The following is a 25,452-nucleotide window of genomic DNA, read 5'->3' as shown; positions in this document are numbered from 1 at the left end:
TAATAGGCAGGACTTTCCTTCAGGACAACCAGAGAAGCAGAGCAGGGTGTCAAGTGAGGGGCTGCATTCGAAATGGACCACTATGGCCTATATAGTGCGCTACACGGGCCTTGGTCAAAAGTAGTGCCCTAGATAGGGAATAGTGTGCCGTTTTGGATTCAGCCAGGGTAAGGTAAGGTGTTACTGGGAGAGCTTACATGGTGCTGGGTTACACACACTTACAATCAGATCAGTTCCTTCTCTGGTAACTGTCTGGCAACACTCTGTGTATCAATCAATCACACAGGGCTGTTCTTTGTGAATCCCTCTCACACCTGTCGTTTGACATGTATCAGTCTTTGTAACTAATATGGCAGCTATCAAAGAGGCTAGATGAAAGGCTTTCTGTCCTTATACACACAGTATGCAGAATACATATTCACTGACTATGAATCTGATTGTAGGCATATGTGTTGCTTTGGGTAAAAGGCTTAGCTTAAGGACCATAGTATGACATTTGTCTGTGTTCTGTTGCTTTAAGTCCAGTGAATCATGTACCAGTTAGTCTGTTTACAGTTTTTGCTGATTGTACTTTTGGTACCTTTGTTTAAGGAATGGTTACAAAAGCAACACATTTTCTGCTTTGCACTTTGTTTGTAATTCTGCAACACACTTTGCACTTTGTTTGTAATTCTGCAACACACTTTGCACTTTGTTTGTAATTCTGCAACACACTTTGCACTTTGTTTGTAATTCTGCAACACACTTGCAAAACACTACACAGTTTTTTACGAGACACTTTGTTCAAGAAGGAAATGTCTTGGAATCATTGGGAAAACACTTATTAAAAATGCAAAACATAAGTGAAATTGGCAACACACACACACACACACACACGCATGAAAACACTTCTACAGTAATTGAACACCAATTAGTCTGAGCCTCACCACTACAAACAGACCTCAGGTAAGATCACCCCTTTTGTGAGAACTTAGCAAACATGGAGGCAGTGAGAGAGAGAGGAAGAGAGAGAGGAGGAGGAAGAGGACAAGAACAAAGAAGGGGACCAGGCAATAGACGGAGACATATTTCCGACGACATTAGGGCCACTTTGGTGGACCGTGTCATAAATCATGACGATGAGGGAGGCAGAGAGTCCAGCCCAACCTGAGACGCTACACGGTAGCATCCAGAATACAGACATTTAGACTGGAGAACAGGTATGTCTTCAACTTTCTACACTAGACTGTATTGTTGCACATCATTCTGCATCACAGTACAGTACAATGTAGTCCTACAATATTAGGTCTATGATCCTCAGTGAACATAGAAATAGGTATAGTGCTGTGAAGTACATGTAATACAGTTGTGATGTTACTGTGTACAGTATGACAGTACAGTATGTCAAAAATAACCTAACCAATGACATCATTCTTGCATTTTCCAGAGAACTGCCAGATGACCTCCTGAGGGTGGAAGACAACGTCCGTTCACCATGAACAGGAACTGGCCATTATCTCACTAGTGTTGGCCAACGCCACCATCCGCCTACATCAACTACGAGAGCAAATCATGGCAGATCACACGACATTCCATAATATCAACCGTGTCAGTATGTCCACCCTCTGCTACATCTTGTGTCAACAACAACTTACGATGAAGCTGTCCAGGGTTCTATTTGAGAGGAACAGAGTTAGAGTCAAAGACCTTCACTATGACGACGTGCAAGTGTCACTGTATTATACTGTAATACAGTAATGGCAGTAGATTGTGTCCTATTGGCACTGCATAGATACATTCAGACAAAGCAGTCATTCTGGGGGTTGTCTGTGGGGACACCTGCCTTGCCTGTAGCTTGTAGTTTTGACTGAATGTGTCTGACTCAACCCACCCCCCACCCCATCCCTGTGTGAAAATGTAGACCTTGTAGTCCTGTGTTTTGAGTTACACCATATTCACGGTACAGTGTGTTTAAAGTGTTTATGTATGTTCTGTTATAGAGAGTCCTGGACTTTGCAGCTGCACAGCCTCATCAGTTAATTTCATTGATGAAGCTGGATTCAATCTAGCTAAAACCAGGCGTTGGGGCCCGATGTCCCTGGGCAGCGCAGGGGAATGTTATAGGACAAAGAGCCATAGTGAATGTCCCTGGGCAGCGCAGGGGAATGTTACAGGACAAAGAGCCATAGTGAATGTCCCTGGGCAGCGCAGTGGAATGTTATAGGACAAAGAGCCATAGTGAATGTCCCTGGGCAGCGCAGGGGGAATGTTATAGGACAAAGAGCCATAGTGAATGTCCCTGGGCAGCGCAGGGGAATGTTATAGGACAAAGAGCCATAGTGAATGTCCCTGGGCAGCGCAGGGGGAATGTTACAGGACAAAGAGCCATAGTGAATGTCCCTGGGCAGCGCAGGGGAATGTTATAGGACAAAGAGCCATAGTGAATGTCCCTGGGCAGCGCAGGGGGAATGTTATAGGACAAAGAGCCATAGTGAATGTCCCTGGGCAGCGCAGGGGGAATGTTACAGGACAAAGAGCCATAGTGAATGTCCCTGGGCAGCGCAGGGGGAATGTTATAGGACAAAGAGCCATAGTGAATGTCCCTGGGCAGCGCAGGGGAATGTTACAGGACAAAGAGCCATAGTGAATGTCCCTGGGCAGCGCAGGGGAATGTTATAGGACAAAGAGCCATAGTGAATGTCCCTGGGCAGCGCAGGGGGAATGTTACAGGACAAAGAGCCGTTGTGAATGTCCCTGGGCAGCGCAGGGGAATGTTATAGGACAAAGAGCCATAGTGAATGTCCCTGGGCAGCGCAGGGGAATGTTATAGGACAAAGAGCCATAGTGAATGTCCCTGGGCAGCGCAGGGGAATGTTACAGGACAAAGAGCCATAGTGAATGTCCCTGGGCAGCGCAGTGGAATGTTATAGGACAAAGAGCCATAGTGAATGTCCCTGGGCAGCGCAGGGGGAATGTTATAGGACAAAGAGCCATAGTGAATGTCCCTGGGCAGCGCAGGGGAATGTTATAGGACAAAGAGCCATAGTGAATGTCCCTGGGCAGCGCAGGGGGAATGTTACAGGACAAAGAGCCATAGTGAATGTCCCTGGGCAGCGCAGGGGAATGTTATAGGACAAAGAGCCATAGTGAATGTCCCTGGGCAGCGCAGGGGGAATGTTATAGGACAAAGAGCCATAGTGAATGTCCCTGGGCAGCGCAGGGGGAATGTTACAGGACAAAGAGCCATAGTGAATGTCCCTGGGCAGCGCAGGGGGAATGTTATAGGACAAAGAGCCATAGTGAATGTCCCTGGGCAGCGCAGGGGAATGTTACAGGACAAAGAGCCATAGTGAATGTCCCTGGGCAGCGCAGGGGAATGTTATAGGACAAAGAGCCATAGTGAATGTCCCTGGGCAGCGCAGGGGGAATGTTACAGGACAAAGAGCCGTTGTGAATGTCCCTGGGCAGCGCAGGGGAATGTTATAGGACAAAGAGCCATAGTGAATGTCCCTGGGCAGCGCAGGGGAATGTTATAGGACAAAGAGCCATAGTGAATGTCCCTGGGCAGCGCAGGGGGAATGTTACAGGACAAAGAGCCATAGTGAATGTCCCTGGGCAGCGCAGGGGGAATGTTACAGGACAAAGAGCCATAGTGAATGTCCCTGGGCAGCGCAGGGGAATGTTATAGGACAAAGAGCCATAGTGAATGTCCCTGGGCAGCGCAGGGGGAATGTTACAGGACAAAGAGCCATAGTGAATGTCCCTGGGCAGCGCAGGGGGAATGTTACAGGACAAAGAGCCATAGTGAATGTCCCTGGGCAGCGCAGGGGGAATGTTACAGGACAAAGAGCCATAGTGAATGTCCCTGGGCAGCGCAGGGGAATGTTATAGGACAAAGAGCCATAGTGAATGTCCCTGGGCAGCGCAGGGGGAATGTTACAGGACAAAGAGCCATAGTGAATGTCCCTGGGCAGCGCAGGGGGAATGTTACAGGACAAAGAGCCATAGTGAATGTCCCTGGGCAGCGCAGGGGAATGTTATAGGACAAAGAGCCATAGTGAATGTCCCTGGGCAGCGCAGGGGGAATGTTACAGGACAAAGAGCCATAGTGAATGTCCCTGGGAAGCGCAGGGGAATGTTATAGGACAAAGAGCCATAGTGAATGTCCCTGGGCAGCACAGGGGAATGTTATTGGACAAAAAGCCGTTGTGAATGTCCCTGGGCAGCGCAGGGCAAATATCACCTTGTGCACTGCTATTAGTCTGCAAGGAGTTGTCCATCACCATGCCACCCTCGGTCCCTACAATACTACACACATAATCAGATTTCTGGATGCACTACATAATACAGTTGTACAGGACGGACCAGAGCAGCCCAGGTTTGTTGTCATCTGGGATAATGTTAGTTTCCACCAGGCTGCTCTGGTCAGGGACTGGTTCACCACCCACAATAACTTCACAGTTGTACAGGACGGACCAGAGCAGCCCAGGTTTGTTGTCATCTGGGATAATGTTAGTTTCCACCAGGCTGCTCTGGTCAGGGACTGGTTCACCACCCACAATAACTTCACAGTTGTACAGGACGGACCAGAGCAGCCCAGGTTTGTTGTCATCTGGGATAATGTTAGTTTCCACCAGGCTGCTCTGGTCAGGGACTGGTTCACCTCCCACAATAACTTCACAGTTGTACAGGACGGACCAGAGCAGCCCAGGTTTGTTGTCATCTGGGATAATGTTAGTTTCCACCAGGCTGCTCTGGTCAGGGGCTGGTTCACCACCCACAATAACTTCACAGTTGTACAGGACGGACCAGAGCAGCCCAGGTTTGTTGTCATCTGGGATAATGTTAGTTTCCACCGGGCTGCTCTGGTCAGGGGCTGGTTCACCACCCACAATAACTTCACAGTTGTATACTTGCCTCCTTACTCCCCATTTCTTAATCTGATTGAACAATTCTGTTTGGCTTGGTGTTGGAAAGTGTATGACCGCCAACCACATACTCGCCTGCCTCTTCTGCAAGCCACGGAGACATTGAGGTGGGGTTAGTCCAGGGTTGGATACGGCACGGTAATATTTTCCCTGTTGCCTAGCCAGGGATGACATTGCTTGTGATGTGGCCAGACCCTAACAAGGCGGGGTCCATAAACCACCCTCCCCATCCCTTAGAATACTATTTGTTTACCCTTGCACTGTAATTTTACTGTAATTACTTCTTGTTTCTGTGAGTTTACAGTAGCATATTGTATTGATTACTGTACTGTAATTCTACTTTTCTTTGTGTTTTGTTGTTGTAAAAACCTGCAATGGCAAAAAAAGTAAGCTGTATATATTTATTTCTGAAGCCTTTCTATATTTGTGTTGATTGAAATGTGAGGAGATGTACTGTACTGGAACAATCTTTCACAGAACCCTGTATGAGAACATTAAAAAGGTGTACAAAGTACTAAAGACAGACAGTGTTTGGTATAAAGTACATCAGTGTGTTGTTGTTGCTTTGAAAGAGTCATTCAAATGGTGCATGTGTGGATCATTTTGTTGCAAAAATGCCAGTTTGAAAAAGGATTGTTTTGATTGTTTTGATTGCAGTTTCATTTTGACATAGAAGTGAGATGTTTATCTCCAAGTGTTGTGTCTTATTTGGCTTGTGTGTAGAGTTTTGACACAATGAGCCAAATTCCGCAACAAGTGTGTAAGCAGTCGCAAAAAACTGTAATGAGGCTGTGTGATTTGTGTCAGGCTGTGTGATTTGTGTCAGGCTGTGTGATTTGTGTCAGGCTGTGTGATTTGTGTCAGGCTGTGTGATTTGTGTCAGGCTGTGTGATTTGTGTCAGGCTGTGTGATTTGTGTCAGGCTGTGTGATTTGTGTCAGGCTGTGTGACTTGTGTTAGGCTGTGTGAGGAATCTGTCCATGGATCTCTGGCATCCTAACACAGGACTCACTGGCATTCTACTACTGCCACACAGATAATGGAGAGGCTTACTTTGGGAATTTTATATAAAATTATAACAAACAGACACAAAACAGGAATTCTAGTGACTATTAGTGCATGTGTGTGTGTGTTACACTGTGTGTATGTGTCGGTGTATTGTGTGTGTGTGTGTGTTATCATACCAGCAGCTGTGGCTAGTTTAGATCAATGGGAGAAAGATTGCCCTGTGTGTTTCTCCGTGTATAGAGAGAGCATCCACTCAAACAGCACTTTGTTTTCCTCCACTTTGTTTTCCTAGAAAATGACAGAGTAGAGAGGGGATTGGAGAGGGGGAGCCGGCATGGGAGAGTAGATGGGGAGGTGAGGGGACCGGGGAGGAGGAGGGGAGCGGGGAGGGGGGGACCAGAGAGGAGGAGGGGAGCGGGGAGGAGGAGGGGAGCGGGGAGGGGGGGACCAGAGAGGGGGGGAGGAGGAGGGGAGCGGGGAGGAGGAGGGGGAATGGAGTGATGAATGGTCTGAGAGACAGAAGGATGTCTACACACTGTCAGCTCAACAGGTAGAGAGCCATGTTACAAAGGACTAAATCTGCTATATCATCAGAATTGATTGAACCTATTTGTTCTTAATGTAAGGTTATGGTTAGGCTTTAGGTTAGGGGGAAGGATAAGGATACCATTAAGTTTAGTTATGTTGCTGTGCTAATAAGGACCAGGGAGGGAGTGAGCTGGTTTTATTCTCCTTAGGGAGTTTCTCCTTAATACCTATCAGTATGCCAGACTCAGGATAACATGACACTAAAAGATGTGTCGCTGCACTCACCCTAGACACTTGTACCAGCCACACACACACATTCTCATACCTACCCACGCGGGCATGCACGCAAGTCCAGACACACACCCACACACACCCTGAGAGGACTGGCCCAGTTCTAAGTAGACCAAACCAGCAGAAACTCAAGCTACATTTCATTCCACAAAGTTGTCCCTCCCCTCTGCTCTGTCCCCTCCCCTCTGCCCTGTCCCCTCTGCTCCGCCCCCTCCCCTCTGCCCTGTCCCCTCTGCTCTGTCCCCTCTGCTCCGCCCCCTCCCCTCTGCCCTGTCCCCTCTGCTCTGTCCCCTCCCCTCTGCCCTGTCCCCTCTGCCCTGTCCCCTCCCCTTTTCCCTGTCCCCTCCCCTCTGCCCTGTCCCCTCCCCTTTGCCCTGTCCCCTCCCCTCTGTCCTGTCCCCTCTGTCCTGTCCCCTGTCCTGTCCCCTCCCCTCTGCCCTTACTTCATTTTCTCAAGTTATCTGGACTGAACTGAACAGGCAGGCAGGGCTGGGACACAAACAACACACACACAGTACACACACAGTACACATATTACTCACACTGGTGATTTATTGGGTGTGTTGGCCGGTGTTCATTAAAAGTAGGAGTTTCCCATAAAATGTGTTTGATGATGTTTAATATGACACAGAGTGTGTGGGTGGCTGCTCCTTTACACCACTGTAACAGCAGGAGGAAATCATGGTAAATATGATATGAGTAAATGTCACAATCACCCTCGTGTTTGTTAGGGTGGATCTTACCCTCTGTGGAAACATACAGTCTGTCTGGACCAGGGGTCTTCACCAAATAATTAGTCGTTAGAATACTAGAATCAACATTAACCTTTTTAATGACAAAAAGCCATTGTGGTCAGGGAGTTGGTCAACAACCATAGTTTGCCAGGTGCTGTGATAAGATATTGTGTAAAATGATGCAGTTGTTTTTGTACTAACTGCCAATACGCCAACATTCCATTCAAACAGTGCAGTCAATCCACAGACACTGTCTGACATCAGTTGATGAGAGGACTTAGACAAGTTGGAAATGGAACAAGTATTGTAACATATATTAGCAGTCACAGCTTTCCAGGAAAACAACATTTTTTACATTTATAGTCTGTTTACATATATTTTAGAGGCTATACAGAAAAGGGGTATAAAACTGGTATAAACTGTGTTTATAATTATATGATCCTATTCCAGGTTGACAATATTTTAGGTTAACAATCATCAAATTCTGTTACATCATTTCTGATGCATCACGTGTCTTACTTTTATTTTCCTCCATAAGTAAAACCAGGATTATACCTTTCTTTTATTTTCCTGCATAAGTAAAACCAGGATTATACCTTTCTTTTATTTTCCTGCATAAGTAAAACCAGGATTACGCCTCTACTCCCATTAATTCTGATTAGACTAGTTTGGATTTCTCCCTGACCATATTTACCCTATTCTGAAATCCTTTGTTTTTTTTATAGCCCCTCTATGGTCTTCATTGAGTGGGCAGGCTTTTGTTCCAGCCCGCAGTAACACACTTGATTTAGCTTGTTATAGTCTAGTGGGCACAGAGTGTGTGTGTGTAAGTTGTTGTGTGTGTGTGTGTTTGTGACCCTGTCTCTCTATGTTCAGGATGGTGTTGGAGAAGAGTTCAGAGGAGCGGTTGGTGTTCCTGTTGACCGTGTCTGAGTCTGCGGTCAAACTACATTACGGTCAGCCCAGCAGTCAGGTTGGCACTCTGACCTTCAGCACCCAGGGCAGACTCACAGTGGACAGGTGGACCCACCTAGCTCTACAGGTAAAAACCGGCTTCCCATACCTATCTATGTACCCTCCCCTGCCCTACACTGACCTGTGTTTTGAACAGGAGTGGATACACACCATACACACTCTGCCCCTGTTTAAGACAATTAAGTGATATATGTTGTCACGTTAGCTACGTTAGCCACGTCATTATGATAACATTATGATATTTTGTACACCTGTAGTAATTTTGAACGTTTTACTTAACTCGATGTGTGTGTGTTTGCTTGTTTGTGTCTGTGTGTTTACACCTTTGTGTTTTCTTCTGTAAGTGTCTGACCATATTTTATTTTCTGGCCAATAGACAGTAAGAGTATTGAAATGAATGTGCTCCCTGAGAACCACAGCAGGTCTGTGTTGAACTGGTGTCACTACACATCTAGAGGCTGGAGATGACGTATGGTCTGGAGGGTAATTATACTGGTAAACATCTGCTTTGGACCAGCTGTGGGTGCAGGGGGCCACACACACACACACACACACACACACACACACACAAAGGCACGCACACGCAGGCATACACATGGGTGTGTACATACACACACACACACGGACGTGCAGACACACAGAGGCATGCTCGACACACACACACACTTCATATATAACCAGACTGTGCCCACTGCTGTAATTCAGAGATTGTGTGGTGCAGGACTGAGGAGTGTCATCATTTTTTGTTTGGGACTTCTTGAATCACTTAAGAGCACTTATGTACTAATGTAGACTATGGTATATCCATTTTTACTGGAGGTGCACAGACAACATTGTATGTGACTCCTTATTGTGATCCATTAAGCCTATTTGGAGTTGACTACCTACTAACTTCCCCATCTCAACTCAATAGCTACCATGTGCTGTGTTTAAACATAATACACTGAGTTTACAAAACATTAAGAACACCTGCTCTTTCCATGACATAGACTGACCAGGTGATCCAGGTGAAAGCTATGATCCCTTATTGATGTCACTTGAAAATCCACTTCAATCAGTGTAGATGAAGGAGAGGAGACAGGTTAAAGAAGGATTTTTAAGCCTTGAAACAATTATGACATGGATTGTGTATGTGTGCCATGGGCAAGACAAAAGGGTAAATGGGCAAGACAAAAGATTTTTGTGCCTTTGAACAGGGTACGGTAGTAGGTTGCCAGGCGCATCAGCTTGTGTCAAGAACTGCAACGCTGCTGGGTTTTTATGCTCCACAGTTTCCTGTCTGCATCAAGAATGGTCCCCCACCCAAATGACATCCAGCCAATTTGACACGACTGTGGGAAGCATTGGAGTCAACATGGGCCAGCAACCCTGTGAAACATTTGCGACACCTTGTAGAGTCCATGCCCTAACGAATTAAGGCTGTTCTGAAAGCAAAACAAGTCCATATTTGGAAGGTGTTCCTAATGTTTTGTACACTCAGTGTAGATGTGCAATCTTAATTTGATCAGTATTGTCCCAGAGATTTTTTGCGTAATTTAAAATGTCAGACTTGATTTGCCCTAACAAAACTTTTTGCAACCCCTAAAAATATGTCCATGAATTACAATCCACATAATAATTCACAGTTTCTGATGCTGTTATTTTACTCCTATGACAAACTTTTCAAATGAAGATAGTACATACACTACCGTTCAAAAGTTTGGGGTCATTTAGAGATGTTCTTGTTTTTGTCCATTAAAATAACGTCAAACTGATCAGAAATACAGTGTAGTCGTTGTTAATGTTGTAAATGACTATTGTAGCTGGAAACGGCAATTTTTTATGGAATATCTACATAGGCGTACAGAGGCCCATTATCAGCAACCATCACTCCTGTGTTCCAATGGCACGTTGTGTTAGCTAATCCAAGTTCATAATTTTAAAAGGCTAAATGATCATTAGAAACCCTTTTGCAATTATGTTAGCACAGCTGAAAACTGTTTTAAAGAATTTTCCCTGTTCCCTGGCATGCACTGATGACTGAAAATGCTTGCCGCACTGATTTTAGTCACTCGTTCTAATTTAGCAAGCTAACAATCAAATGTATTTATGAAGCCCTTTTTACATCAGCAGATGTCACAAAGTGCAATACAGAAACCCAGCCTAAAACCCCAAACAGCAAGCAATGCAGATGTAGAAGCACGGTGGCTAGGAAAAACTACCTAGAAAGGCAGGAACCTAGTAAGAAACCTATAGAGGAACCAGGCTTTGAGGGGTGGCCAGATTGAGATTATAAGAGTACATGGCCATTTAAGGCCAGATTGTTCTTAAAGATGTTCAAACGTTCATAGATGACCAGCAGGGTCAAATAATAATCACAGTGGTGTAGAGGGAGCAACAGGTCAGCACCTCAGGAGTAAATGTCAGTTGGCTTTTCATAGCCGAGCATTCAGAGGACGAGAAAGCAGGTGTGGTAGAGTGATATAGTCGAAAACAGAAGGTCCAAGAGGTAGCACGTCCGGTGAACAGGTCAGGGTTTCCTAGCCGCTGGCAGAACAGTTGAAACCGGAGCAGGAGCACGACCAGGTGGACTGGGGACAGTCAGGAGTCATCAGGCCAGGTGGTCCTGAGGCATGATCCTAGGGCTCAGGTCCTCTGGGAGGGGAGAGAGATAGGCGAGAGAGAATTGGAGGGGGTATACTTAAATTCACACAGGACACCAGATAAGACTGACCCTAGCCCCCCCGCTACAGACTACTGCAGCATAGATACTGGAGACTGAGACAGGGGTGGGTCGAGGGACACTGTGGCCCCGTCCGATGATACACCCAGACAGGGACAACCAGGCAAGATATAACCCCACCCACTTTGCCAAAGCACAGCCCCCACACCACTAGAGGGATATCAACAAACCACCAACTTACTACCCTGAGACAAAGCTGAAGATCTCCTCCACCGCACGAGCCCGAGGGGCGCAAAACCGGACAGGAAGATCACATCTGTGATTCAACCCACTCAAGTGACGCACCCCTGCTAGGGACGGCATGGAAGAGCACTAGAAAGCCAGTGACCCCGTAATTGGGTCAGAGACAGAGAATCCCAGTGGAGAGAGGGGAGCCGGATGGGAGCCAGCCAGGTAGAGACAGCAAGGGCGGTTCGTGGCTCCAGTGCCTTGCCGTTCACCTTCGCACCCCTAGGCCAGCCTACACTCAATCATAGGACCTACTGAAGAGATGATTCTTCAGTAATGACTTAAAAGTTGAGACTGAGTCTGCTACTGTATAGGCAGACCATTCCATAAAAATGGAGCTTTATTGAAGAAAGACCTGCCTCCAGCTGTTTGCTTAGAAATTCTAGGGACAATAAGGAGACCTGCGTATTGTGACCGTAGCGTATCTGTAGGTATGTATGGCAGGACCAGATCGGAGAGATAGGTAGGAGCAAGCCCTTGTCATGATTTATAGGTTAGCGGTAAAACCTTGAAATCACCCACAGCCTTAACAGGAAACCAATTTAGAGAGGCTCACTGGAGTAATATGATACTTTTTTGGGGTTCTAGTCAGGGGTTTTTTGGGGTTCTAGTCAGGATTCTAGCAGCCATGTTTAGCACTAACTTAAGTTTATGTAGTGCTTTATCCTGGTAGCCGGAGAGTAGAGCATTGCAGTAGTCCAATATAGAAGTGACAAAAGCATGGATTAGAGCATGGATCACCAAGAGGTAGAATATATAGTGAAACAAACAGTGGTCCTAAAACGGAACCTTGAGGAACGCCGAAATGTACAATTGTCAGACGACAAATCATCCACAGAGACGAACCGATATCTTTCCGACAGATATCATCTAAACCAGGTAAGAACTTGTCCGTGCAGACCAATTAGGGTTTCTAATCTCTCCAAATGAATGTGGTGATCAATCATGTCAAAAGCAGCGCTAAGGTCTAGGAGCACGAGGACAGATGTTGGTCTGACGCCATTAAAAGGTAATTTACCACCTTCACGAGTGCAGTCTCAGTGCTATGAGGAGGTCTAAAACCAGACTGAAGCGTTTCGTATACATTATTTGTCTTCGGGAAGGCAGTGAGTTGCTTTTTCCCAATGTTTTGAAAGAAATTAGAGATTCAATATAGGCCGATAGTTTTTAAAAAACATTTTTCGGGTCAAGGTTTGGCTTTTTTCAAGAGAGCCTTTATTACTGACACTTTTAGTGGGTTTGGTACACATCCGGTGGATAGGGAGCCATTTATTATGTTCAACATAGGATGGCCAAGCACAGGAAGTAGCTCTTAGTAGTTTAGTTGGAATAGGGTCCAGTATGTAGCTTGATGATTCAGAGGCCATGACTATTTTCATGAATGTGTCAAGAGATACAGGATTAAAAAACTTGAGTGTCTCAACTACTTCAGTTCTGTGCAGACTCAGGACAACTGAGCTTTGGAGAAATTCTCAGATTCAAAGAGTCCGTAATTTGCTTTCTAAGGATCATGATCTTTTCATCAAAGAAGTTCATGAATTTATCACTGCTGAAGTGAACATTTGCGACAGTTTTCAAAATACATTTGGGATTGTTCTTATTCTCCTCAATTAAGTTGAGAAAATAGGATGATGGAGCAGCAGTGAAGGCTCTTCGATACTGCACGGTACTGTCTTTCCATGCTAGTCGGAAGACTTCCAGTTTGGTGGAGCATCATTTCCGTTCCCATTTTCTGGAAGCTTGCTTCAGGGCTCGGGTATTTTCTGTATACCGGGGAGCTAGTTTCCTATAACATATGTTTTTGTTTTTAGGGTTGCGACTGCATCTAGGGTATTACACAAGGTTAAATTTAATTCCTCAGTTAGGTGGTCTTTTTTTTTTTTTGTAAATTGAAATTTGCTGTCATAAATGTTAGCCACACCTCCGCCTTTGCGGGATGAATAGGAGATATGGTCACTAGTGTAACCAGGAGGTGAGGCCTCATTTAACAGAGTAAATTCATCAGGCTTGAGCCTTGTTTCAGTCAGGCCATTCACATCAAAATTATGATCAGTGTTTAGTTCATTGACTATGACTGCCTTGGAAGTGAGGGATCTAACATTAAGTAACCCTATTTTGAGATGTGAGATATCACAATCTGTTTCAATAATGACAGGAATGGAGGAGGTCTTTATTCCAGTGAGATTGCTAAGGTGAACTCCGCTATGTTTTGTTTTGCCCGACCTAGATTGAGGCACAGACACGGTCTCAATGGGGATAGCTGAGCTGACTACACTGACTGTGCTAGTGGTAGACTCCACTATGCTGGCAGGCTGGCTAACAGCCTGCTGCCTGGCCTGCACCTTATCTCATTGTGGAGATAGAGTAGTCAGAGCCCTGTCTATGTTAGATAAGATGAGAGCACCCCTCCAGCTAGGATGGAGTCTGTCACTCCTCAGAAGGCCAGGCTTGGTCCGGTTTGTGGGTGAGTCCAAGAAAGAGTGCCAAATATCTACAAATTCTATCTTTTGGTGGGGGGTAGAAAACAGTTTTCAACCAGCGATTAAGTTGTGAGACACTGCTGTAGAGCTCATCACTCCCCCTAACTGGGAGGGACCAGAGACATATACGAGATGCCGACACATCTTTCTAGCTGATTTACACGCTGAAGCCATGTTGCGCTTGGTGACCTCTGACTGTTTCATCCTAACATCGTTGGTGCCGACGTGGATAACAATATCCCTATGCTCTCTACACTCGCCAGTTTTAGCTTTAGCCAGCACCATCTTCAGATTATCCTTTACGCCGGTAGCCCTGCCCCCTGGTAAACAGTGTATGATCGCTGTATGATTATTTTAAGTCTAATACTGCGGATAATGGAGTCGCCAATGACTAGGGTTTTCAATTTGTCAGAGCTAATGGTGGGAGGCTTTGGCGGCTCAGACCACATAACAGGTGGAGGAGAGACCTGAGAAGGCTTGTTGCTTAATGGGGAGAACTGGTTGAAAGTTTCTGTCGGCTGAATGAGCTACACCGGTTGAGCATGCCAACAGCATTTCTTTCCAGAAACCTTGAGAAAATTGTCCGGCTGCGGGGACTGTGCAGGGGGGATTTATACTACTATCTGTACTTACTGGTGGCACAGATGCAGTTTCATACTCTCCTACACTTAAATTACCCTTGCCTAATGATTGCATCTGAAGCTGTGCAGGCAACAAGGCTATCCTCACCATAAGGCGATAGTTCTCCTGTATATGAAGAGTACAGCGACTGCAATTAGATGGCATAGTGTTAATGTTACTACTTAGCTTTTTCAGCCGGTGGAGGTCCTGTAGAACCATGTCCAGATAAAGCGTCCGGGGTTAAAAAGTTGAAGGAAAGAAGTTGAGCGAGGAAATAACTAAGACGTTGGTAAATGTATTAAAAGTAAAAAAAAAAAAAAAAGTTTGGCAGATAGCCAAGTAGCAACAAACAGAACAACAACACAGAGACCAGAAGTTGAGGGCGGAGCTAGCTAGCTAACAATCTTATCTCATCATGAATGAAGCACTTGGCCTAAATGATCTGCGCCAACTAACTAAACAAACATAAATGGTACAGGCAGTAACAGTGTTATTTTCGTATGAATGATGAGTCAGTGTTGACTTTGGCGCCAATCCAGTGTTCACACATAAGTAGCATAGATTGCTTGATAGCTAGCATTCTGGGTAGATAGAGCCTAACTACATTGCTGGTTAGCTAGCGAACTAACATTAACCAGGTGAGCCTGTGATGACGACAGGGTTGAAGTTTATTTAGGATTATTTACTTATTCAGATACGCTGTCGATGGCGTGGCGAAGGCTGATCCTCACATTGTGACTTACGGGCTGAATGATGTTGAATGAGCAGCTCGTAGAGCTCCTTCTTCATTTCTAAAAATGACCACAAATGATCACACGTATTTGTTCATTCTGTGTATATAATATCAGTGCTTTATAAAGACCAATACACATTTTTCTTTGAAAGGCAAATAGTGGACGATAATATCGGTCAGCCGATATGTCGGTCAAGCTCTAGTGATGGGGCTTATTGCTGGTCATTTGTCTGTGGGAGGGAGGTAAGAAGGATGGGAGAGTGGGCGGGAGGTAGGTGAGGAGGGGGGAGAGGGGGAGGAGGTAGGTGAGAGGGGAGATGAGAAGGGAGGTGATGAGGTGGTTGAGAGAAGTGAAAGGCAAATATTGGACGATAATATCGGTCAGCCGATTTGTCTAGTGGCGGGGCTTATTGTTGGTCATTTGGGACGGAAAACTGCTGTAATAGAGATTAAACAAGACGTGTCTGACATGAGACTGAAAAGGGAAGATAAGGAGGAGGGGTGAGTGGGCGGGAGGTAGGTAAGGAGGAGGGGAGAGTGGGCGGGAGGTAGGTAAGGAGGAGGGGTGAGTGGGCGGGAGGTAGGTAAGGAGAGGGGAGAGTGGGCGGGAGGTAGGTAAGGAGGAGGGGAGAGAGCGAGGAGGTACGTAAGGAGGGGGGAGAGGGCGAGGAGGTAGGTAAGGAGGGGGGAGAGTGGGCGGGAGGTAGGTAAGGAGGGGGGGGGAGAGTGGGCGGGAGGTAGGTAAAGAGGAGGGGAGAGTGCGAGAGGTAGGTAAGGAGGGGGGAGAGTGGGCGGGAGGTAGGTAAGGAGGATGGGAGAGTGGGCGAGAGGTAGGTAAGGAGGAGGGGAGAGTGTGCGAGAGGTAGGTAAGGAGGGGGGAAAGGGCGAGGAGGTAGGTAAGGAGGGGGGAGAGTGGGTGGGAGGTAGGTAAAGAGGAGGGGAGAGAGCGAGGAGGTAGGTAAGGAGGGGGGAGAGTGGGCGGGAGGTAGGTAAGGAGGAGGCGAGAGAGCGAGGAGGTACGTAAGGAGGGGGGAGAGGGCGAGGAGGTAGGTAAGGAGGAGGGGAGAGAGTGAGGAGGTAGGTAAGGAGGAGAGAGTGAGGAGGTAGGTAAGGAAGAGGGGAGAGTGGGGGGGAGGTAGGTAAGGAGGAGGGGAGAGGTCGAGGAGGTAGGTAAGGAGGGAGAGAGTGGGCGGGAGGTAGGTAAGGAGGGGGGAGAGGGCGGAAGGTAGGTAAGGAGGGGGGAGAGGGCGAGGAGGTAGGTAAGGAGGAGGGGAGAGTGGTCGTGAGGTAGGTAAGGAGGAGGGGAGAGTGGTCGTGAGGTAGGTAAGGAGGAGGGGAGAGTGGGCGAGGAGGTAGGTAAGGAGGGGGGAGTGGGCGGGAGGTAGGTAAGGAGGGGAGAGTGGGCGGGAGGTAGGTAAAGGAGGGGAGAGAGTGGGCAGGAGGTAGGTAAGGAGGGGGGAGATGGGAGGAGGTAGGTGAGAGGGGAGATGAGAGGGGGAGGGAGGTAGGTGAGAGGGGAGGTGAGAGGGGGAGGATATAGATGAGAGGGCAGGTGAGAGGGGAGGTGGGAGGGGGAGGAGGTAGGTGAGGGGAGATGAGAGGGGGAGGAGGTTGGTGAGAGGGGAGGAAGGAGGTGATGAGGGGGTTGCGAGGAGGAGGGAGGTAGGAGGGAGGAGAGGGGGAGGAGGTAGATGAGAAGGGATGTGAGGGGGGGAGGTAGATGAAAAGGGGGGTGAGGGGGAGGAGGAGGAGGTAGATGAGAAGGGAGGTGAGGGGGGGGGGAGGAGGAAGCTCTGTTGCATTTCCTCGGTTTCTCTGTCTCATTTTATTGTTTCTCTAGCTCTGGGAACTTGTTTAGGTGTCACATTTCTGCTGAAGACTACTGGCAGGTCACGCCACTTAGAGTGACGGAGAAAGAGAGGGATGGAGGGAAAGTATAAAAGAGAGAGAGACAGAAAGAGAGCAGTGAAAGACAGAGTTAGAGATGTATATTCCGTGGGAGTCATCAGTGTGTCAGTGAGGGAGCATGCCTAAAGAACCCCAGAGGCGGTCTCCTATGTGCCTGTCTAAATCAGCATTATCACATTAATGTGTGTCAGACAGTCATCACTGCAAAACAGCCCACGTTAATCTTTAACAGCATTCAGGCCTTTCATGTTGACATTGCCTTTCTTCCCATCTGCTCTCATGTCTTATTTTATAAAAAATAATATTGCAGACAGATTGTGGCTTCTATCAGTGTAATTCTCTGCATCATTTCCAATCCCTCATAATGTTTTGTAAATACCGTACCAGTCAAAAGTTTGGACACACCGACTCATTCAAGGGTTTTTCTTTGTTTTGACTATTTTCTACATTGTAGAATAATAGTGAAGACATCAAAACATGTAGTAACCAAAAATGAATAAAACAAATCAATTTGAGATTCTTCAAAGCAGCCACCCTTGATGACAGCTTTGCACACTCTTGGCATTTTCTCAACCAGCTTCACTTGGAATGCTTTTCCAACAGTCTTGAAGGAGTTCCCACATATGCTGAGCACTTGTTGGCTGCTTTTCCTTCACTCTGCGGTCCAGCTCATCCCAAACCATCTCAGTTGATTGAGGTCGGTGATTGTGGAGGCCAGGTCATCTGATGCAGCACTCCATCACTCTCCTTCTTGGTCAAATAGCCCTTACACAGCCTTGCACAGACCTTACACAGTCATTGTCCAGTTGAAAAACAAATGACAGCGCAAACCAGATGGGATGGCGTATTGCTACAGAATACTGTGGTAGACATGCTGGTTAAGTGTGCCTTGAATTCTAAATAGTGTCACCAGCAAGCACCCCCACACCATCACACCCACTCCTCCATGCTTCACGGTGGGAACCACACATGCAGAGATCATCCGTTCACCTACTCTACATCTCACAGAGACACTGCAGTTGGAACCAAACATTTTACATTTGGACTCATCAGACCAAAGGACAGATTTCCACCGGTCTAATGTCCATTGCTTGTGTTTCTTGGCCCAAGCAAGTCTCTTCTTCTTATTGGTGTCCTTTAGAAGTGGTTTATTTGCAGCAATTCATCCATGAAGGCCTGATTCACACAGTCTCCTCTGAACAGTTGATGTTGAGATGTGTCTGTTACTTGAACTCTGTGAAGCATTTATTTGGGCTGCAATCTGAGGTGCAGTGAACTCTAATGAACTTATTCTCTGCAGCAGAGGTAACTCTGGGTCTTCCTTTCCTGTGGCGGTCCTCATGAGAGCCAGTTTCATCATTGCACTTGATAAAACGTTCAAAGTTCTTGAAATGTTCCGCATTGACTGACCCTAAAGTCTTAATGTAATGATGGACTGTCATTTCTCTTTTCTTATTTGTGTCACAACTTCTGCCGAAGTCGATGCCTCTCCTTGTTCGGGCGGTGCTCAGTGGTCGACGTCACCGGTCTTCTAGCCATCATTGATCTATGTTTCATTTTCCATTGGTTTTGTCTGGTCTTTTTACACACCTGATTCCAATCCCATTCATTAATTGTTGTGTATGTAACCCTCTGTTTCCCCTCCTGTCCATGTCAGAGATTGTTTATTGTTATGTTCATGTTTTATGGATTGGTGTGCGACGGGTTCTTGTACCCGCATTTATTTTATTATGGACTTTGGTTTTGGAGTTTGTTTTAAGTTATTAAAATACTCCATTTATACCATATACTCCATTTATCCATTTTTTCCTCCAAACATAACAATGGTCATTATGGCCAAACAGTTCTATTTTTGTTTCATCAGACCAGAGGACATTTCTCCAAAAAGTACGATCTTTGTCCCCATGTGCAGTTGGAAACCGTAGTCTGGCTTTCCTTTTTTTTTTTTTCCTTTTTCTCCCCATTTTCGTAGTATCCAATTGTTGTAGTAGCTACTATCTTGTCTCATCGCTACAACTCCCGTACGGGCTCGGGAGAGACGAAGGTTGAAAGTCATGCGTCCTCCGATACACAACTGCTTCTTAACACAGCGCGCATCCAACCCGGAAGCCAGCCACACCAATGTGCCGGAGGAAACACTGTGCACCTGGCACCCTTGGTTAGCGCGCACTGCCTGCCACAGGAGTCGCTGGTGCGCGATGAGACAAGGAGATCCCTACCGACCAAGCCCTCCCTAACCCGGACGACGCTAGGCCAATTGTGCGTCGCCCCATGGACCTCCCGGTCGCGGCCGGTTACGACAGCGCCTGGGCGCGAACCCAGAGTCTCTGATAGTACAGCGCCCTTAACCACTGCGCCACCCGGGAGGCAGTCTGGCTTTTCTATGGCGTTTTGAAGCAGCCTTTAAGGTTATGTCAATATAGGACTCGTTTTACTGTGGATATAGATACTTTTGTACCTGTTTCCTCCAGCATCTTCACAAGGTCCTTTGCTGTTGTTCTGGGATTGATTTGCACTTTTCGCACCGAAGTACGTTCATCTCTAGGAGACAGAACGCGTCTCCTTCCTGAGCCGTATGACGGCTGCGTGGTCACATGGTGTTTATACTTGTGCACTATTGTTTGTACAGATGAACATGGTACCTTCAGGCGTTTGGAAATTGCTCCAAAGGATGAACCAGACTTGTGGAGGTCTACAATTTATTTCTAAGGTCTTGGCTGATTTCTTTTGATTTTATCATGATGTCAAGCAAAGAGGCACTGAGTTTGAATGTAGGCCTTGAAATACATCCACAGGTACACCTCCAATTGACTCAAATTATGTCAATGAGCCTATCAGATGCTTCCAAAGCCATGACATCATTTTCTGGAATTTTCCAAACTGTTTAAAGGCACAGTCAATTTCGTGTATGTAAACTTCTGACCCACTGGAATTGTGATACAGTGAATTATAAGTGAAATAATCTGTCTGTAAGCAATTGTTGGAAAAATTACTTGTGTCATGCACAAATTAGATGTCCTGACCGACTTGCCAAAACTATAGTTTCTTAAAAGAAATGTGTGGAGTGGTTGAATCACTCAAACCTAAGTGTATGTAAACTTCCGACCTCAACTGTACACACAGAGAGAGAGAGAGAGAGAGAGAGAGAGAGAGAGAGAGAGAGAGAGAGAGGTGAGTTGTATCTGGCATAGGGTCAGACCTCCCCCTACCTCGCTACTGATCCCCCCCCTTCACACTCTCACTCGGCCCCAATGCCACCCAGAATGACAGAGACGGATTGTCAGTCTGACTGAAGGTGAGGTTTGTGTGTGTGTGTCTGCATCTGTGTTAGTGTGTGCGTGTCTGTGTGAAGGTGAGGCAAGGTTGCTGCAGTGGAGAGAAGCGGGCACCTTTACGCCAGCCCTCTGTCCGCTGGCAGGGGAGGGGAGAGGGCATCAGCCTGGCATAAATTACATTTATACACCTTCAGAGAGAGAGAGAGAGAGATGCATAGGATCGTCTCAGCTATATTTAGTCCAGTGTTACTGAAGCTGTTTTATACTGTAGAATAGAATAGATTATTATTATTATTATTATAATTTTGTGGGTGCTCATATTTGTCCTATTTCACACATGTACAAGTCAATACAAGTGTGAATTTGATTTTTCTTTTTTGCGTAATGACAAACTCCCCCTGAGACATCCTCGGAGAGTTGGGTCACGGCCAGGGTCACCATTGTTCAGCACCCCTGGAGGAGTTAGGTTTAAGGGCCTTGCTCAACAGATCAACAGATTTTTCACATTGCCGGCACAAGGATTCAAACTGCCGACATTTCGGCTGCTAGCCCATTGCTCAAACCGCTAGGATACCCAAATTAGAAGAACGACCCGAGCCCTATGCAGATAGTCTACTGGGTGAATTACCACAGGGCCCAGACGTGAATAGGTCCAGCTTCTCTGTTGTTGACATCTAGACCTACCCACAGAGAGACACAGAGCTACTGATTCTTCACATTACATTACAGTCAGTGTAGATGATGTGACTGGTAGATGAATCAACAGGGCAGAGTGGCAGACTGTCTGGGAATGACCATATGAACGTACTCAAGGAAGGATTTGAATGAGGTTGAATGTGATACATGGAGTTGACTGATTTGAATGTGACATGATTTAAAATGAAGAACTGACTGATTTTAATTAGGTCTATGTGATATTAGTTGATATGAGTTTAGAGTGTAGCTCGAAGGAAACACTGTCAAACATATTCATCTCTATTCACACTTCTGTATGCCATTGTCCCCAGGCTATGTTAGAGCGGCAATCTGACCTTGTTACCTTACAGAACGCCGTGGTTGGTTTAAAACTTGTACTTATTGTGGGAATGACTAACTACATGATGTTCTGTAGTTCTCTCCAGAATGTTTCAGATGGACTAGATATTTATTCATTGGATGGTTCTCCCAATGATCGGCCTCCCGCCTACAAATATCTGGGCATTTGGATTGACAAAGAGTTAATGTTTAAAAAACATACGGATGAACTAGTGAAAAAGCTAAGATTTAAAGTGGGCTTCTTTTTTAGAAATAGATCATCCAGGCTGTATCACAACCGCTGTGATTGGGAGTCCCATAGGGCGGTGCACATTTGGCCCAGTGTCGTCCGGGTTTGTTCTTAGCTGACTTGCCTAGTTAAATAAAGGTTACATTTAAATATACTTGATAAATAAAAACACATACCAAATTCATTTAAGGACCAAAAAACTGACAGCTGTACCATATAAATTGCTAAATATTTGGGAATTGATTTTCGATGTACCCATTCCATTTATGATACGCAAAACAACGGCAGATTCCAAACTTCAATTTTTTTTTTTACTATACAGAATTCTTGCAACCAATAGAACATTTATATAAATATTTTATTTTATTTATTTCACCTTTATTTAACCAGGTAGGCTAGTTGAGAACACCTTTATTTAACCAGGTAGGCTAGTTGAGAACACCTTTATTTAACCAGGTAGGCTAGTTGAGAACACCTTTATTTAACCAGGTAGACTAGTTGAGAACACCTTTATTTAACCAGGTAGACTAGTTGAGAACACCTTTATTTAACCAGGTAGGCTAGTTGAGAACAAGTTCTCATTTGCAACTGCGACCTGGCCAAGATAAAGCATAGCAATTCGAGGGCGGCAGGGTATCCTAGTGGTTAGAGCATTGGACTAGTAACCGAAAGGTTGCAAGTTCAAATCCCCGAGCTGACAAGGTACAAAATCTGTCATTCTGCCCCTGAACAGGCATTTAACCCGTTATTGAAATTAAGAATTTGTTCTTAACTGACTTGCCTAGTAAAATAAAGGTAAACAAAAAAACATACAACAACACAGAGTTAACAACTCTCTTAAAAACACAATTATTCCCATTGAAGAACCACTTTGGGTGTTTCAGAGTACTTCCATTCTGTTTTACATTTAAACTCCCTCCAAACACCAGATCTCAGCTTACTTTTCATGATTTTACTACACAATTATAGTTTTAAATGGGGGGGTCAACATTTTTCCACAACACCCCTCTATAGATGTAGAGAGGCTGGAATAAAGAGAGTGAGAGGGGGAGAGAGCAAGAGAGAGTGAGATGGAGAGCAGCGGCAGCCACTGATTGGCTGAATACCCGGGGCGCCAGATGGTTTGGGTTGTCAGCAAAGCAGTATGACAGAAATATGATGCCAAGTTCTTGAACTGCCTGTAGTTTCTCCGAGAAGATGTATAAAGTGATCTGTGCATTTGAACAACAGCATCAGTACACCTACACTAGGGGCGGCAGGGTAGCCTAGTGGTTAGAGTGTTGGGCTAGTAACCGAAAGGTTGCAAGTTCAAATCCCCAAGCTGACAAGGTACAAATCTGTCGTTCTGCCCCTGAACAGGCAGTTAACCCACTGTTCCTAGGCCGTCATTGAAAATAAGAATTTGTTCTTAACTGACTTGCCTAGTTAAATAAAGGTAAAAAAAAAAAAAAAAAAAAAAAAAATTTCCAAAAGTATGTCGACATGTGCTCGTTGAACATCTCACACCAAACTTTACAGTTGAGAGAGAGAGAGAGAGAGAGAGAGAGAGAGAGAGAGAGAGAGAGAGAGAGAGAGAGAGAGAGAGAGAGAGAGATGGGATGATTTCTGAAAGAATGCAGTGGTATGCTTTGTGTTCAAAGGAAAAGTCTCTCCGGAGTTATAGCCTTTATTAAAGCACTGAATAGTCAGTCCTCTCATATGGGATTCTTCCCTCTCCCCGGAGACAGTTTTCTTTTCTTAAATCAACTATCACGCTAGTGTTAATATATATATATGGCCCGGGTCCTCATTGTGTTGTGCTATAGGCCGGCGGTGATATAAAACATGTATATCCTGGACTGGTAATTGTATCTTTAGTGTACTTGACTAGAACAAATGTGTTTCTCCCATGGCTGTGCTAATGTGATAAAGGGAAAAATTGGCAGTTCATCAGAGCTTCTGCTGAGACGGGGGCAGGGAGAGAGAGGGATGGAGGGATGGAGAGGGATGGAGAGAGAGAGAGGGATGGAGGGAGGGATTGAGAGGGAGAGGGATGGAGAGAGAGAGGGATAGAGGGATGGAGAGAGAGAGAGGGTTGAGAGAGAGGGATGGAGGGATGGAGAGGGATGGAGGGATGGAGAGAGAGAGAGGGATGGAGAGGGATGGAGAGAGAGAGGGATGGAGGGAGGGATGGAGAGAGAGGGATGGAGGGAGGGATGGAGAGATGGAGGGATGGAGAGAGAGAGGGGGATGGAGGGATGGAGAGAGAGAGGGATGGAGGGATGGAGAGAGAGAGATGGAGAGAGAGAGAGGGCTTGCTGCTTCCTTACCTCTGTACCTCCTTTACAGCATCAATAGCCACCATGTGACTCTATTCCACCTTTCTATATCCAGTATCCTCTCCCCCTCTCTTTCTCTTCTCCTCTCTCTCTCCTCTATATTCCCGACCCTCTCTCTCCTTCCCTCTCTCCTCTATACCTCTCTCTCCTTCTCTCTCTCCTCTATTATCCCGACCCTCTCTCTCCTTCCCTCTCTCCTCTATACCTCTCTCCTTCTCTCTCTCCTCTATATTCCCGACCCTCTCTCTCCTTCCCTCTCTCCACTATTCCTCTCTCTCCTCTATATTCCCGACCCTCTCTCTCCTTCCCTCTCTCCACTATTCCTCTCTCTCCTCTATATTCCCGACCCTCTCTCTCCTTCCCTCTCTCCACTATTCCTCTCTCTCCTCTATATTCCCGACCCTCTCTCTCCTTCCCTCTCTCCACTATTCCTCTCTCTCCTCTATATTCCCGACCCTCTCTCTCCTTCCCTCTCTCCACTATTCCTCTCTCTCCTCTATATTCCCGACCCTCTCTCTCCTTCCCTCTCTCCACTATTCCTCTCTCTCCTCTATATTCCCGACCCTCTCTCTCCTTCCCTCTCTCCACTATTCCTCTCTCTCCTCTATATTCCCGACCCTCTCTCTCCTTCCCTCTCTCCACTATTCCTCTCTCTCCTCTATTATCCCGACCCTCTCTCTCCTTCCCTCTCTCCTCTATACCTCTCTCCTTCTCTCTCTCCTCTATATTCCCGACCCTCTCTCTCCTTCCCTCTCTCCACTATTCCTCTCTCTCCTCTATATTCCCGACCCTCTCTCTCCTTCCCTCTCTCCTCTCTCTCTCCTCTATATTCCCAACCCTCTCTCTCCTTCCCTCTCTCCTCTCTCTCTCTCTCTTCTCTATATTCCCGACCCTCTCTCTCCTTCCCTCTCTCCTCTCTCTCTCTCTCTTCTCTATATTCCCGACCCTCTCTCTCCTATCTTCTCTCTCTCTCTCTCTCCTCTATATTCCCGACCCTCTCTCTCCTTCCCTCTCTCTCTCTCTCTCTCTCTCTCTTCTATATTCCCGACCCTCTCTCTCCTTCCCTCTCTCTCTCTCCTCTATATTCTCGACCCTCTCTCTCCTTCCCTCTCTCCCCTCTCTCTCTCTCGCCTCTATATTCCCGACCCCCTCTCTCCTTCCCTCTCTCTCTCTCCTCTATATTCCCGACCCTCTCTCTCCTTCCCTCTCTCCTCTCTCTCTCTTCTATATTCCCGACCCTCTCTCTCCTTCCCTCTCTCTCTCTCCTCTATATTCTCGACCCTCTCTCTCCTTCCCTCTCTCCCCTCTCTCTCTCTCGCCTCTATATTCCCGACCCCCTCTCTCCTTCCCTCTCTCTCTCTCCTCTATATTCCCGACCCTCGCTCTCCTTCCCTCTCTCCTCTCTCTCTCTTCTATATTCCCGACCCTCTCTCTCCTTCCCTCTCTCCTCTCTCTCTCTCT

At 46.3% G+C, this 25,452-nt stretch overlaps 1 protein-coding gene across 1 annotated transcript in view; it reads left to right on the top strand.

The window, feature by feature from the left end:
- The window catches only part of LOC110498381 (usherin), a 432,088-nt gene that overhangs the window by 2,402 nt on the left and 404,234 nt on the right, over nt 1-25,452 (top strand). The window contains exon 3 of the mRNA XM_036955034.2: nt 8,344-8,509. Within this exon, the coding sequence (XP_036810929.2) occupies nt 8,344-8,509 (166 nt within the window). The remainder of the gene's footprint in view (nt 1-8,343; nt 8,510-25,452) is intronic.

Source organism: Oncorhynchus mykiss, chromosome 19 (assembly GCF_057628025.1).
Source record: "Oncorhynchus mykiss isolate SJ-2025 chromosome 19, ASM5762802v1, whole genome shotgun sequence".
Lineage (NCBI taxonomy): Eukaryota > Metazoa > Chordata > Actinopteri > Salmoniformes > Salmonidae > Oncorhynchus > Oncorhynchus mykiss.
Note: the sequence above shows the minus strand (reverse complement) of the source record. Positions and strands in the feature narration are given on the sequence as shown.